Source organism: Sciurus vulgaris, assembly GCF_902686455.1.
Source record: "Sciurus vulgaris genome assembly, chromosome: 16".
Lineage (NCBI taxonomy): Eukaryota > Metazoa > Chordata > Mammalia > Rodentia > Sciuridae > Sciurus > Sciurus vulgaris.
The window spans coordinates 17,128,837-17,141,495 of NC_136477.1; the positions used below are offsets into that span (position 1 = coordinate 17,128,837).

Here is a 12,659-nt window from a genome sequence, read left to right on the forward strand (position 1 = left end):
TCAAGGTGTCCTCGAGGACCAGGTCCATCCCTGAGAGACAGTCTGTGGTGCCGGAGGTGGAGCTGGGGTCAGCTCACATCCAGGACACTACCATGTGGGGCCTCGTGTCCACCAGCCACTGTGGATATGGCCCAGTCTTGCCTGGGGGCCTGGGCTCTCAGGGCCTCTGGTGACAGCAGAATGACATTTGGCAGGTAGCCTGGCCTCATGGGACCCTGAGTCAGATAGGAGCTATAGTCAGCGTGCTTCTTGGCCACTCGGGGTGGGGGTGGGGGGTCCCTTCACCAGCTGGGCTGGGATTGGGACTGAGCTTGGAACGTAGCGGGAGGCCTGGGCTCTGCTGGAAGTCTGTTCCTCCTACCCCAACTGCCCTGTAAGGGGGCTGTGACTGAGGGCCGAGTATTAGGGGCGTTGAGGATGGGGTAGGCCCCGGATCTAAGGGGCTGACTGGGGAAGGTGTGCCTGCCCTCCGTGGTTACCCTGGGGCCCTTCCGAGCTGCCCAGCTCACTTGGGGCAGATGGTGCTGGGTTGGCACAAGTGGCTGAACCAGCCCCAGGCCAGCACAGCCACCCAGCTGTGCTGCGGGGCCCAGGTGCTTTGCCCCCAGCTCTCGGCAGTGGTGTCTGTACCAAGGCAGGTGTCTACTGTAGGGTCCCTGCAGGCCCCAGGTGGCTAGTCAGGAGTGGAAGCTTGACCTTGGCCTTGTGGGGTCAAGGCACAGGGAGTGGCGAGATCCCCCAGCAATTCCCAGACCAGTGGGGATCCCCAGTCCCAGGGTGGTTTTGACCGGCAGATTCATGGTGTCACTTGGTGGTTAAGCTGGCAGGACTTCAAAGACAGGAGACCGCATGGGAGCAGGCAGCACCCCCATTCCCGCAGGCCTCTGAATCCCGTATTGAGCTGGGCCGTCTCCTGCACGGTCTGATTCCTGTGGCACTTCCTCCCAGTGCCCTGCCTGCCCAAGTCCCCATGTGGTCACCCCAGGACTGGAGGCGCTGTTGGGCCTGCCCTGTGCACACACCTGCCACGGCTCCTGCTGCCTTCAGGAGGAGCCCAGGCCTGAGCCAGCCATGCTCCCACCCTGCCTTTGGGACTCCCCTGGCTCTGATGTCCCCCAGGTCCAGACTGCCTTCCTGCACCTCCCCCTGGCTACAGGCCACCTTCCTGGCTCACTGGGCTCCAGTGACTTCAGGTTTCCCTGAAGTGCTCCTTTGTCAAACTGGCTCCCCTTGCTTGGGGTGTGGCCATGTGGGGGTTCTGGGCCTTTAGCTTTTGAAGGTGAATGTGCTTGTCATTTTCCAGATGGATGCAAGGGTGTGACAAGCAGTGTTCCTGTCCCTAAGTCACATGTTGAAAAATCCTAGTGATTCCTGTCTGAAATTCACCCTTTCACGGGACATCCTGGCTGTTCCCTGATGCCAATCTGTGTCTGTTCTGGGCACCCCCCAACGCACCACCTCTCAATGCCATCACTCTGGGACTGCAGGGCTGGGGTGCCAGGTGCCTTCCGATTTCCATGTCCCTTGTTCTTCCCACTGTCCCTGGCTTCCCAGGAGGCAGTTGTGCCAGAAAATGCACCTCTTCCACACGTGTGTGCATGCGCACACAGGTGACAGGACTGTCCCCCTCTGCCCCCATCGGAGGCTGAGAACTTGCTGAATCCTCTCAGCACTTGGAGCTTGCCTCGGTCTCCATGGCTGAAGCCTGACCCAAGGCCCTGCAGCTCCTCCCAAGAGCTTCTGGGCCCAAGTCAGCCCCCAAATCTGGGCCGTCACAAAGGCGGCACAGCCTGGAGTTTTCCATCCGTGGCCCGAGACCCAGTTCTTGGGAGGAGGCCCCTGGGGGTCAAGTCAGCCTGTGGCATGTCCTAGTCCCCAGGGCTCCCACGCCCCCTTCCACTTGCTCTGACCTCGGGCACTGTTGAAATATACTTTTTATTGCATTTCTGCCGTTTTACAAAAATATGACAAAATAAATTAAAAACAAATAAATAATCGCCTATTCTGTGTGTGTGTTCTCTATTGGTTTTTGGGTTTCCTTTCGCTTCCCCCATCCTGGTCGAAAGGAAAACGGCAGATAGGGAACCCGCCCTAACGGGGGCGGCCAGTACTGGTGGCTGTGGCTGGGGACCGGGAGGGCAAAGCGCATTTTCTGGGCGGCCGCCCCTGATAATGACTGATATTGCATACGAGAGGAGGAGGGCGGGCGGGCGGGGCTAGTGCCAGCCGCCCGGCCAGCACACGGCCTGGGGGCTGGGGCTGGGGCTGGGCGAGGGCGCCGGGGGCCCTGGGGGCTCGGAGGTGAGAGGCAGCGGCGGGGGCGGGAGGCTGTAGAAGCTGGCGTCCCCCGGCAAGGGCTGCGGGGCTGGAGCGGGGCCCGGGAGGGCACAGGGTGGGCACTCGGTGGCCGGCGGGGCCTGGCGGGGGGCGGCGCCCTCGCCCCCGCAGGCCCAAGGCCCGTCCCACTGCCAGCAGCCGGCGGGCGGCGTCGGGGGCCGGGACAGCGGCATTGGCGGCGGCGGCGCGGGGCTCCGGCTGCGGCGGGTGCGGAGGGCAGGGGCGCCCGCAAGGGCCAGCGCTGTCCCTGCGGAGGCGAGAGGGGCCGTTCCGGGGGCATGCCGCCCCCGCTGGACCCCACAGGGTGGGAGACCCTGCCTGCGCTCCCTCCCGGGCTTCCAGGCACGTGAAAGGCCTTATTGCTTCAGATCAGAGACGGGGCGGGGCGCCTCCCTGGACGTTTTCGGGTGCATCCCTTGCCTGTGGGCACTGGCCTCTCCCAGGCACAGGGGAGGAGAGTCTGAGGAGGTCCCTCTGACTTCTGACCTATCCCTTGTACTGCAGCTGCCACCTCTCTGGTGACCTGGGGATCCGGCTGCTGGAACCCCAGACTAGGGCTGGGCAGGCAAAGTGGTAGGGGTCCTGGGGTATGGCCCGTGCCTTGGCTCTGCACCCATGTGGGTGCAGCCTGTAGCCCAGTGCCGGGGGTGGGCAGCCCCAGCCTCCACCTCCAAGGAAGTCCTTCCTGAACACCTGGGCTGCAGGCTGGGGATTTGCATAGAGGTCTGGGGGGTCCAGGCCCCCAGAGTGAGCCAGGCATGGGAGCAGGAGAGGGTGGGCCAGGCGGCAAAGGGGCCTCCCTCACCTCTCCTGGCACCAGAGCGTGGTGGGGGTACCCTGGGAGGGGTACGAGGCTGGGGCTTTGGCATCCCTCCCTGGGGCAGAGGAGGGTCAGGCACAGGGCTTCAGGCTCTCCAGGGTCCCAGAGACTGAGCAGGCTTGACTGGGAGGCTCCACGTCCCACTGACCCAGGTCCCCAACCAATACCAAAGACGGGGCCTCCTCTGTCCCCTTCAGCCCTTCTCCCTGGGTCTGGCCACCCACCCTACCCCCAAGCCAGGCCCAGCGTCCCCACCCCCGAGTTAAAGCTTGTGACCTGAGCCTTCCTCTTCGGGCCGGGGGGCTTCCAGCTCCTCAGCTGAGGCCTCGTCTGGTGGCCCACTCCTCTGGGCCCGGCCGCTGCCAGCGCTGGGGGTCCCGTCCTGTCGGGCCTGCCCGCCCGCCCCGTTGGACCCGGTCTCAGCCCGGGTCCCGCCAAAGGGGAAGAGCTTGCCGGCGTGGAAGGCCTTGGGCGGCGAGTGGCTGCGCTCGGGATCCCTTCGGGTCTCGGGCGACTTGAGGAACTTGAAGCTGAGGAAGGCCGGTAGGCGGGTGTCACTGCCGGTGGGTGACTGGGCAGAGGGCTGCCGAGTGGCAGGGCCAGTCCCTGTGCCGGCCAGCGAGGACGTGGCCCCTGATGACAGGAACTTGCCCTGTAGCGGGATGATCTGCTTCAACTTCATGACGTTGTTGGGTGCCAGCAGGGACCCTGGGCGCTTGGGCCGCTCAGGCCCATGGCTGCCCACTCCGCCTCCCTTGGCTTTGGCAGAGGTCTTCTCGGAGGCGGCGGGGTCCAGCCCAGAGCCCTCTGCCCTTGCCTCCTCCCGGCCACCGGTGTCACGCTCCCTGCGGGCGTGGTGCTCCGCATGGCGCTGGCGCTCCTCCTCCTCCCGCCGCCGCCGCTGCTGCTGCTGATAGCGGTGCTGAGCCTGGCGCTCGTGTCTCTGTGGGCAGAAACACAGCTAAGCGACTGGGCGGACAGTGCAGCCAGGGCCCGTGCCGGGACTGCGGAAACGGGGGAATCCCAGTGCTATGGGGCACCCTGATGAATGCCAGGGCTCTCTGTGCTCGGGAGAGATCCAGAAGCTTATTGGGCACCAGCCAGACCCCTGCACCCACACTGGGGTCCTGTGGGAGTGGGCGAGATGCGAATACTCATTGGGCACCAATGCATCCCTGGTCCCATGCTGGGGCTCTCTGGGGAAGTGGGAAGAGATCCAAATGCTAATTGGGCACCAACTGCATCCCTGGACCCAAGCGGTTGCTTTCTGGGAATTGAGAAGAAAACCTCTGTCCCCGGCCACAAGCCAGACAGTGTCTTAGGAACTGGAAGAGTGTAAATGAATACTGGGACTGGTCCCTGCTTTCTGGAGAACCAGCAGGACCACAAGAGAGCCTCGACTGGGAGGAGTGGAGTCTGTGGGGCTGTCAGTGTAACTTGAGGTTAGTTACAATTTGATAAGAGGTGGGGGGCCTCAGGGCAGAGTGTCCGCAGGCCCCAGGTTCCACCCCAGCACTGCACCAAGAAGAAAGAGATGGTTTGTTTAAACAGAACGTAGAAGGAGATCCTCAGGCACCTCAGCCCCATTTCAAAGTGTTCTTTTGCCACCTGTTGCTCAGGGCTACTTGAACACAGATGTGGAACAGTCCTGTTTTCCAGGGAAGGTCTGTCTGAAGATGCTGTGGAGCTCCTTGGCCCCTTCTGTAGCTTTTGGAGGAACATGGAAGAGGCTGGACCTTTTCTAGGAAGCATCCACCATGTCTGTGGCCCTGAATAGGAAGCTCTCAGGGGGCTGGTGACTGAATGCTCTCAAAAGCCTGGCTTTGGCTGCCACGGAAATCCTGAAAGGGACCCAGGCCTAATTAGATCCTTCAGTATCTGCAGGGCACTGGATTCAGGACCGCTGTCGATGCTGAAGTCTGTGGATGTGCAAGACCCTGCTGTGAAATGGGGTGGTGTTTTCCTAGAACCAATGGGCATGCCCTGTGCCCTTGGAATCCTCTCTGGATGCCAAGTCAACTTAAATGCATTACCCATCACCATCCTACTGTATTGTTTAGGGAATAATGACAGAAAAAGTCAGCTGGGCATAGTGGCAGAGCCTGGAGTCCCAGTTACCTGGGAAGCTGAGGTGGGAGAACTGCTTGAACCAGGAGTTTGAGGCCCACCTGGGCAACATAGTGAGATCCCATCTCAAAAAAGCAATCAAGGAAGGAGGTGGGTGGGTTGGTCTACGTGTGGCCGGTATGGACGTGGGTGGTGCTCTCGACTGTGGGGATCCACGCTGGTTGCATCCTTGGACACAGAACCAGGAACCGAGGGCCAGCCATCCTTCGAGGCTTTTACCTGTCTGCATGTTTCCCCTCGTCCTAGGGACCTGGCTGGGGAGATCTAAGATCCTCTGCCAGGAAGCCCCGCCCAGCAAGCCGGTGCAGCCAGCCCCTCCCCCACCCACATACCTTGAAGGCCTCTCGTCGCTGATACTCCAGCTTGGCCATCTCCTCAGCCACCCAGCCTGGGATGTCGGGGATGGCCACGTGGATGAGGTACTTGAGGAGCAGAGCGAAGTGCTGCGGAGATCCAAGGAGGAGGCTGCAGGCCCTGGGGACACCCCCCTGCCTCCTCCCCCCGCCCCTGCCAGGCCGTCAGCCCCCACCTCGAGCACCACCACGGACACAATGGCTGCCTCCGGGCTCAGCCAGGGGAAGAGGCGCTGCAGCTGCCCGCACTGGCCGATGAGGTAGCAGTTCACCACGATGGCCAGCACACCCATGGCCTCCATGACCTTCTGCAGGGAGGCAGGGATCTCAGGAGAGGTTCAGCTGGCCTCTCCAGGCCCCAGCTCCTCCTGGTTGGTCCCCAGTTCCCCATGGACCTTGGCTAGGGGTCCTTGGCCTTCCCCTCTGCCCCACCTGCCACTGGCCGATGCTCTCGACACGCTGGCCAAAGGGCCGCTGCAGGCCCGTGCACAGTTTGAAGGCATCGCTGCGTATCTCAATGAGGTTGTTGACCAGGGCACACAGCGCGGCCAGCGGGAAGGCGGACGAGAAGAGCACGACGTAGCCGAACTGGACGAACATCTCCTGGTAGTCCTGGAACGTGTCCTGGGGCGGGCAGGGAGTGTCGGGCCAGGGCGCCTCCTCTCCCAGACCCTCTCCCCCACCGCGCCCGCCTCCTTGGATCAGCCCGCGTGGACCAGGGTCTCTCCTCATCTTTGGCCTCATCCAGCTGGACGCTGGTCCCAGGCTCCCATTCTGCGGGTCCCAACCATCGAGGCCCCATTTCCCCGGACCAGGCGCCCACGACCACCTCTGCCCCAGAGGTCCTCCTACCTCGTACTTCTTCATGCAGCTCTCCAGCTCCGCCTGGGTGAGCTGGGGCGAGTGCTCCTCCTCCGGCGGGTCGATCCAAGAGGACCGATTCTGCCGCTTCTGCCTCCCAGCAGAGTCCCCAGAGCCAGGTTCCGGGTCTTGGCCTCCATCAGGCCCCTGGTCTCGGCCCTCACCCCCAGCCCGGCGGAGCAGGATGGTAGGGGGCTCTCGCTCAGGGCTGCCAGGAGGACCCTCTGCCTCATCATCTTCCTCAGCCAGTGTGAACACGCCTGGCTCCAGCCCCTTCTCCACCATGGTGGGGCTTCCCTCCTCTAAGAGGGCCTCTGGGTTTGGGCCAGGCCGGCGCCGCCCAGCCCCCCGCTCAGCAAAGCTGACCTTCTTCAGGCGAAGTCCACAGTCCAGGAGGCCACCGTCCTCGCCCTCGTCATCATCGTCCTCCTCTTCCTCCTCCTCCTCCTCCTCCTCTTCCGCCTCCTCCTTTCCCCCTCGGGGCCCGTCCCTGACCTCCCCACCTTCCCCTGCTGGTCTCCGCTCCGCTGTGGCCTCTTCCTCCTCCTCAGGTGCCCCGCAGCCCCCACTGAGACATCTGCGGCTCCCCCCGCCACTGCTGCCACTGCCCTCATCAGCCTGGGCTTCAAGGTGGCGAGGCAGAGGGCGCCTGAGGCTCAACAGGCCACGCAGGGCCCGGGCCAGCTCCCAGACGGCCCGCAGACCCAGCTCGCCACGGCCCAGCCTGCGGTACAGGTGTGGCTGTAGGACCTCACGCACATTCTGGAGGAACTGGCGGGTGATCAGCAGCGTGGCCAGCATCTGGGGGTAGGAGGGGGTGGAGAGAGGCTGCATGGGGGACGGGTGGGAGGCCCTGGCACCAGCACAGGGCGCCCACCCTCCAGAGCACCTTCCAGGAGCAAGTGCCCAGACAACACTCGGCACCTGTTCTTAACTGCCCCTTCCAATATTCCTGGACACCAAGCCCCCAGCACTCAGCCGCCACTCACCTGCCACAGACCACGCCCAGCACACCGCAGCACAGGCAGCTGACCTGCAGGGCAGGTGTGGCGCGCCCCCACCCAACAAGGCCTCAGCCAGTGCCCAGGGCTGGCAGACCCCTCTGCCTGTGCTAGCCACCAGAGCCCCAGTCCCTCGGAGCATGCCCCTCAGCTTGTGTGCCCGGTCCCCAGCACGGCCATGCTGCCCACCCTGGCGAGGCTCCGGGGGGCTCGCCACCTGCCCGTACTTTGGCCCGGGCCGCGAGCAGGAGGCCCCGGAGGGAGAGGAGGAGCAGGCGGAACCGCAGGGCCACGAGCGGGACCAGCACCGCCCGCAGCTGCCGCTCAAGGCTCTGGGACAGGGACAGGACGAGCAGGAGCTGTGGAGGGACCGACGGACAGATGGACAGACAGATGGGGGGGGGTGACAGGCAGAGAGAGGACAGACAGACGGACGGACAAAGAGGAGAGAAGGATGGAGGAGGGGGGGGAGCGGCTGGAGAGCCCATGGACCCTTATGCCAGGTCCGGCCCCCCTGGCTGCCATGGGAGCCAGCTCACCTCTTTGAGGCGTTCCATGTCCTTGAGGTAGAAGCCGATGTAGAAGAGGCTCAGGTACGAGTTGACAAACTGGAACTGCAGGAAGCGGCCGCAGTGGTCACTCTGCAGTTCCTGTCCCTGCCCCCACCCCCAGCCTCTCCTCCCACTGCTGTCTTGCCTGTGGTGGCCACTCACCAGGACGACTTTGATGATGAGGTGCTTCTCGTAGGCGCTCTCTAGCCGATAATTCTCTAGGGGCCGAGGAGGTGAGTGAGGGGCTGCCCTGGCCCCCCAAGTCCAGTGGGGATCCCAAGGGGCAGGGGCAGCCTTCCTCCCAGGTGGGCAGTGGGACCTCCCCGGGCAGAGCATACCCATGTCGTTGAGCCAGATGGCCAGCTTCTTGTAGCCCTCAGCACTCACGCTGACCAGCAGGGCCAGTACAACCTTGGGCAGGAAGCGGGCGAGACGGGGCAGCCCCTTCACACTCAGCACCAGCTCCTACAGGACCAGGAGGTTCAGACAGGGCTTGGCACGGCTCAGGGCAGGGCTGGGCGAGGCCAGGGAGAGGGGGCTCAGGGTCACCTGCAGCTGGAAGCATCCGAGCATGAGCAAGAAGACGCAGGCAAGGCAGGCCAAGCACAGAGGGAGGCTCACGAGCAGCTGGAAGAGCAGCCGCTTCCACGGCGGGTAGTAGAACTCCTCTGCCCGGGTCACAGGGCTGATGCGTCGCACGCCCTGGCAGAGGGTGGAGGGGTCACCTCTGCCTGATCCGCCCTTTGTGATCCTCCAAACAATTTCCATGACACCTTTGTTCTTGGGGTGCACCTGCCTCACGCACCCTTTTTACTTTCTCACATCCAATTTCCACACCTCCCCACAGCAGCCCCGACCCCCTCTGGCACAGGGGCTCTGGCGCTGCAGCTGGGCCATCCTTCCCTGCCATGGGAGTTACCAGCAAACTCTCTTTTACCTGGCTACCTGAATTCCTCCACCCAGCCCTGAACTGACCCTGAACTGGGGACGCGGCTCCTCCACAGCTTCCCCAGGTGAATCCAGTGTTCCCCACTTGTAGGCCAGCTCTGCCCCCCTCCGTTTCCACTCCTCTAAGAACAATGTTGACCAGATCACGTTGAAGAGAGCGAAGACCACGCAGGACACATCCCGGCTTGTCTGTGGGTGGCAGAGGAGCGTCAAGCCATTGGGCTAGCTAGCCCAGTGGGGAGAGTGTGTTGGGACCCCTCAGTCCCCACCCAGCCCAGCTCTGATACCTGATCAGCCTCGGTGAATGTGTATAGGACAGAGCCAAATACAGCCGGGTACACCATTGCTGATGTGTAGAAGCCCAGCCAGGCAAAATACATGGCAATCTTCACACCAAAGTAGTCACAGATGTCATCTGCCAGGTGAGGGGGAGTCCCAGTCACCTCCACCTGCCTCCCAGGACCCCTGTCCACCCCCTAGCCCAGGACCGCACCTAAAGGCTGGTTTTCACACACGGCCTGCACCCATGACTTCATGAGGCGGTTCAGGATGCGCTGTTCATGGACCGGGAACACCTGCTGGATGATTCCACGAGCTGCCAGCTCTGGGACTGTAGGGAAAGGAGCACAAGTGATCCCCGGCTCCTCCGCCATGCTCCCAGCCTGGCTAGCCTCCCTTGGCTGGAGCCAAAGTCACAGCTTTGATCTTAAACCCACAGAGGCTTTTCCCAGGGAAGAAGTTCTGAATGAATGGAATATCTGACTCTCCTTCAAAATTTGGGAGATGCAGGGGCAGATGGGGAAGGACACAGCCTCCATAGGAATCATGTTTTTAGGTAAAGCTGTTCGGCTTTAGTCTGTGGCCCTAAGGAATGGCATAAAGCTGGCATCAGAGGGTAAACGAATTTGGGATGGCACCTTTCCTAGAGAAATCCAGGCCACAGCACGTGGAGCGCTGTCCATGGTCCTGCCCCTACCTTATCCCAGAAAAAGACCCAGCCTGGACCCGCCTCCTAGGGATAAGCCAGACCCCTTTACAAAGGCCACGCCCTTCAACTCATTGACTGGTCCTATCTAGGTAACTGTGGCCACGCCCCTTAAGCTCATTGGCTGCTCAACCCTTTACTAACCCCTGACTGGCTGGAGATAGACCTCACCCTCCCACCCCCATAGGTTGTCCTCTAAGAGTCCTGCCCAACTCTATGCCTGTGATTGGAATGTTCACCCCGCCTTGCTCACTGATTGGCTGGTCCTCCAGGAACCGCACGTTGTGCAACGCCTCACCCTGCTTGGCACGCAGGTTCTGCAGCCAGAAGCGGATGATGCTCTGGCGTTCCTGTTGAGAGGAGGTTGTGAGCTCTCTGAGCAGCACCTCACAGGCTGGAGCCACATGCGTGGGACAGGCCTCACCTGGGATGTGAAGAAGCGTAGCTCACTCTCCACATTCTCATAGATGAAGTCTTCTTCGCAGGAGAAGCCGCGGGTACCCCCACCGAACTCGGCCTTCACAGCCTTGCGCAGACCCAGCTCATCGGCCCCTCGGAGTAGGCTGCAGGGAGGGCAGAGGAGATGGGCTCACAGGAAGGCCCCAGCCCACCATCCTGGATCTAAGGATGCACACCTGGTGGCCTCTTGGCACAAATGCAGGGTGGCTGGATAGCATGGAAGGGCAGGGAGCCTAGGTGGCAGGGTCAGCGAGAGGCCAGAGGCAGGGGACTCGCCTCTCATATGTGGCCGTGACGAAGAAGGCGTAGGCACGCGTGTGGCGGTGGTGGCGGACTTGCACGATGAGCTCGGGGATGCCCACGCGGATGTGGTTCAGCAGCCATAGCAGTGTGTGGTCATCGGTGGTGTCTGCCAAGGGGCACAGGGACCGATGGCTCTTGCCAAGAGGGGACCCCGAGACCTACATATTCCCGGCTCTGGGAAGCTGAGCTCGGGAGAGCTGCATTTGGGCACCGGCAGGCGGGTGTGGGTACCTGGAAAGGTCATCAGCACATCGCAGTTCTCCGTGGGAACGGTCTTCATCCATGCCTTATGGGACACCAGGTAGCGACCCGCCTGCAGGAGCCGCTTCCCGAAAAGCTTATCTGGGGGCCGGCATGGCAGGTCTGGGTCAGGTCACTCCTGGATCCAGACTTAGCCTCAAGTCTCAGCTCCCATCTGAGCTCTCCAGCACTCAGCCTGACTTTCACAGCTTCTTTTCCTCTCTCCACGTCCTTGCACCAGCCAGGCCCTTCTCCAGGGATGCCCTTCCCCCCAGATCCTCCCTTACAAATCTTACTCATTCTTGAGGCCCAGCTCCGCCTCCCAAACCACAATCGATGGGGCGCCCACTAGCAGTCCTGAGCCCTTCACATTATGACAGCGCGTCCTTACATCAGCCCCATGAGTTGGGCGCGGTTCTTACCCCCATTTCACAGATGAGGAAACTGAGGCCCAGTGTGTTTAAGTCACGCACCCAAGGTCACACAGCCGAGCTGGGATTCGAACCCAGGACCATGTGATTCTGTAGTCTCCACAGAGAGGCTAGTGCCTCCCAGCCCCGCCGCGATCCCTTAGCCCTGGGGAGGCAAGGCTCAGCCCCAGGCTGGGGCTCTTGGAGGGGCGTGTCCACGCTTTTGCCCCGGGACCCCCGCCCGCTGCACGGTCCCAGCCCCGCCCGTCGGGCCGCAGCCGCAGTGCTGGAGGAGCGGGCCCCTCCGCCAGACACCAGGCCCGGGACATTTGACCCCAATCTTCCTTCCTGCCCAGCCGACGCGCGCACCCCAGGCACCTGCAACCCTGTCCGATCCAGCAGCCGCACACATACCCAGAACTCCAGACGCAGGGGCTGCGGGCTCGCCCTCCGGCGGGGGCCTCTTGCCGCGCTCTCCCTCCAGGGACGTGCCCCCGGCGCCCGAGGTAGTCTCGGCCATGGCGAAGACAGGTCAGGTTAGGGGCTGCGGGCGGCCCGGGCGCCGGGGGGCCGTGGGCTCATGGGGCCAGTGCCGCCGCCGAGCGCGCGGGAGGAGGAGACAAAGGCCGCGCCCGCCCGCGCCGGTCGCCGTCCTAGCCCGCCCGAGCGCAGCTTCTCGTCGCCGCCCGAGCCGAACCTGGATTCTCCTTCCCCGCCCGCGCGCGTCACTCTCCAGTTCTCGATCCTGCCCGCCTGCCTGGCTCTCTGGTTCTTGTCGCCGCCCGTGTTGGTTTGTTCTTGCCCGCCCACTTCGATTTCTGGTGCTCGTGCCCGCCCGCACCAAGGGTGCACCAACTTGCCCCTACCTTCCCACCTTCTGGTTTCCGCCTAGGAGCCTCGTTTCCCCACCTGCAAGCTACAGAGTTTACAGAAAGGACTTGGAATCTGAGATAGGCGTGATTTGACTGTGGCAGGACGTGGGAGTAGGCGGGCCTGGTCCGGGAAGATTCCTGGGAACAATAACCACCTAGCAGGGTTGCGAATAAATAATCATAGCTGATTCTGCCTCAGGGTATTTGCACGTGCTGTTCAGCTGCCAAGGACACTCTTCGCGTTCTCTTCTCCTGGTTAATCCTTACTCCCTTCAGAACATAAGCTCGTTGAGCAGACCCAAATAGAAATGTCAAGTTTAGAAAATAAAATAGCCCTCTTAGCTAAGTTTACATTTCAGATAAACGAGGAAACATTTAGTTATGTCCTAAAT

The 12,659-nt window shown here is 62.4% G+C and overlaps 1 protein-coding gene across 5 annotated transcripts; it reads right to left on the bottom strand.

Annotated features, from left to right (window-relative positions):
• Nucleotides 1-1,916: 1,916 nt before the first annotated feature.
• ANO8 (anoctamin 8) lies at nt 1,917-12,438 on the bottom strand. 5 transcript variants are annotated; one of them, XM_079116631.1, is made up of 20 exons: nt 11,810-12,435; nt 10,977-11,087; nt 10,719-10,851; nt 10,408-10,546; nt 10,237-10,333; nt 9,492-9,608; nt 9,286-9,413; nt 9,026-9,187; nt 8,600-8,752; nt 8,389-8,515; nt 8,213-8,268; nt 8,039-8,113; nt 7,727-7,858; nt 6,490-7,299; nt 6,070-6,261; nt 5,814-5,945; nt 5,617-5,727; nt 3,809-4,100; nt 3,434-3,687; nt 1,917-2,584 (listed from the first exon to the last, which is right to left on the bottom strand). In XM_079116631.1, exons 1-20 carry the CDS (start codon nt 11,913-11,915, stop codon nt 2,000-2,002), a joined length of 3,912 nt encoding a protein of 1,303 aa, XP_078972757.1. In that variant the 5' UTR covers nt 11,916-12,435; the 3' UTR covers nt 1,917-1,999. The 5 variants fall into 5 exon arrangements, with proteins under 5 accessions (XP_078972757.1, XP_078972761.1, XP_078972759.1 ...); XM_079116635.1 differs by lacking the exon at nt 10,719-10,851 and having other exon boundaries at nt 11,810-12,438; XM_079116633.1 differs by lacking the exon at nt 7,727-7,858 and having other exon boundaries at nt 11,810-12,433.
• Between the last annotated feature and the right edge of the window lie 221 nt (nt 12,439-12,659).

What these genes read in the sequence shown, in the direction of transcription:
- ANO8 (XM_079116631.1), bottom strand. Translation starts at nt 11,915, where the DNA reads ATGGCCGAGACTACCTCGGGCGCCGGGGGCACGTCCCTGGAGGGAGAG. An exon ending in CCCTGCGTCTGGAGTTCTGG is followed by an intron (nt 11,088 to 11,809) that starts GTATGTGTGCGG and finishes GCCGGCCCCCAG; the next exon opens with ATAAGCTTTTCGGGAAGCGG. An exon ending in TGCTCGCGGCCCGGGCCAAA is followed by an intron (nt 7,300 to 7,726) that starts GTACGGGCAGGT and finishes TCCTACCCCCAG; the next exon opens with ATGCTGGCCACGCTGCTGAT.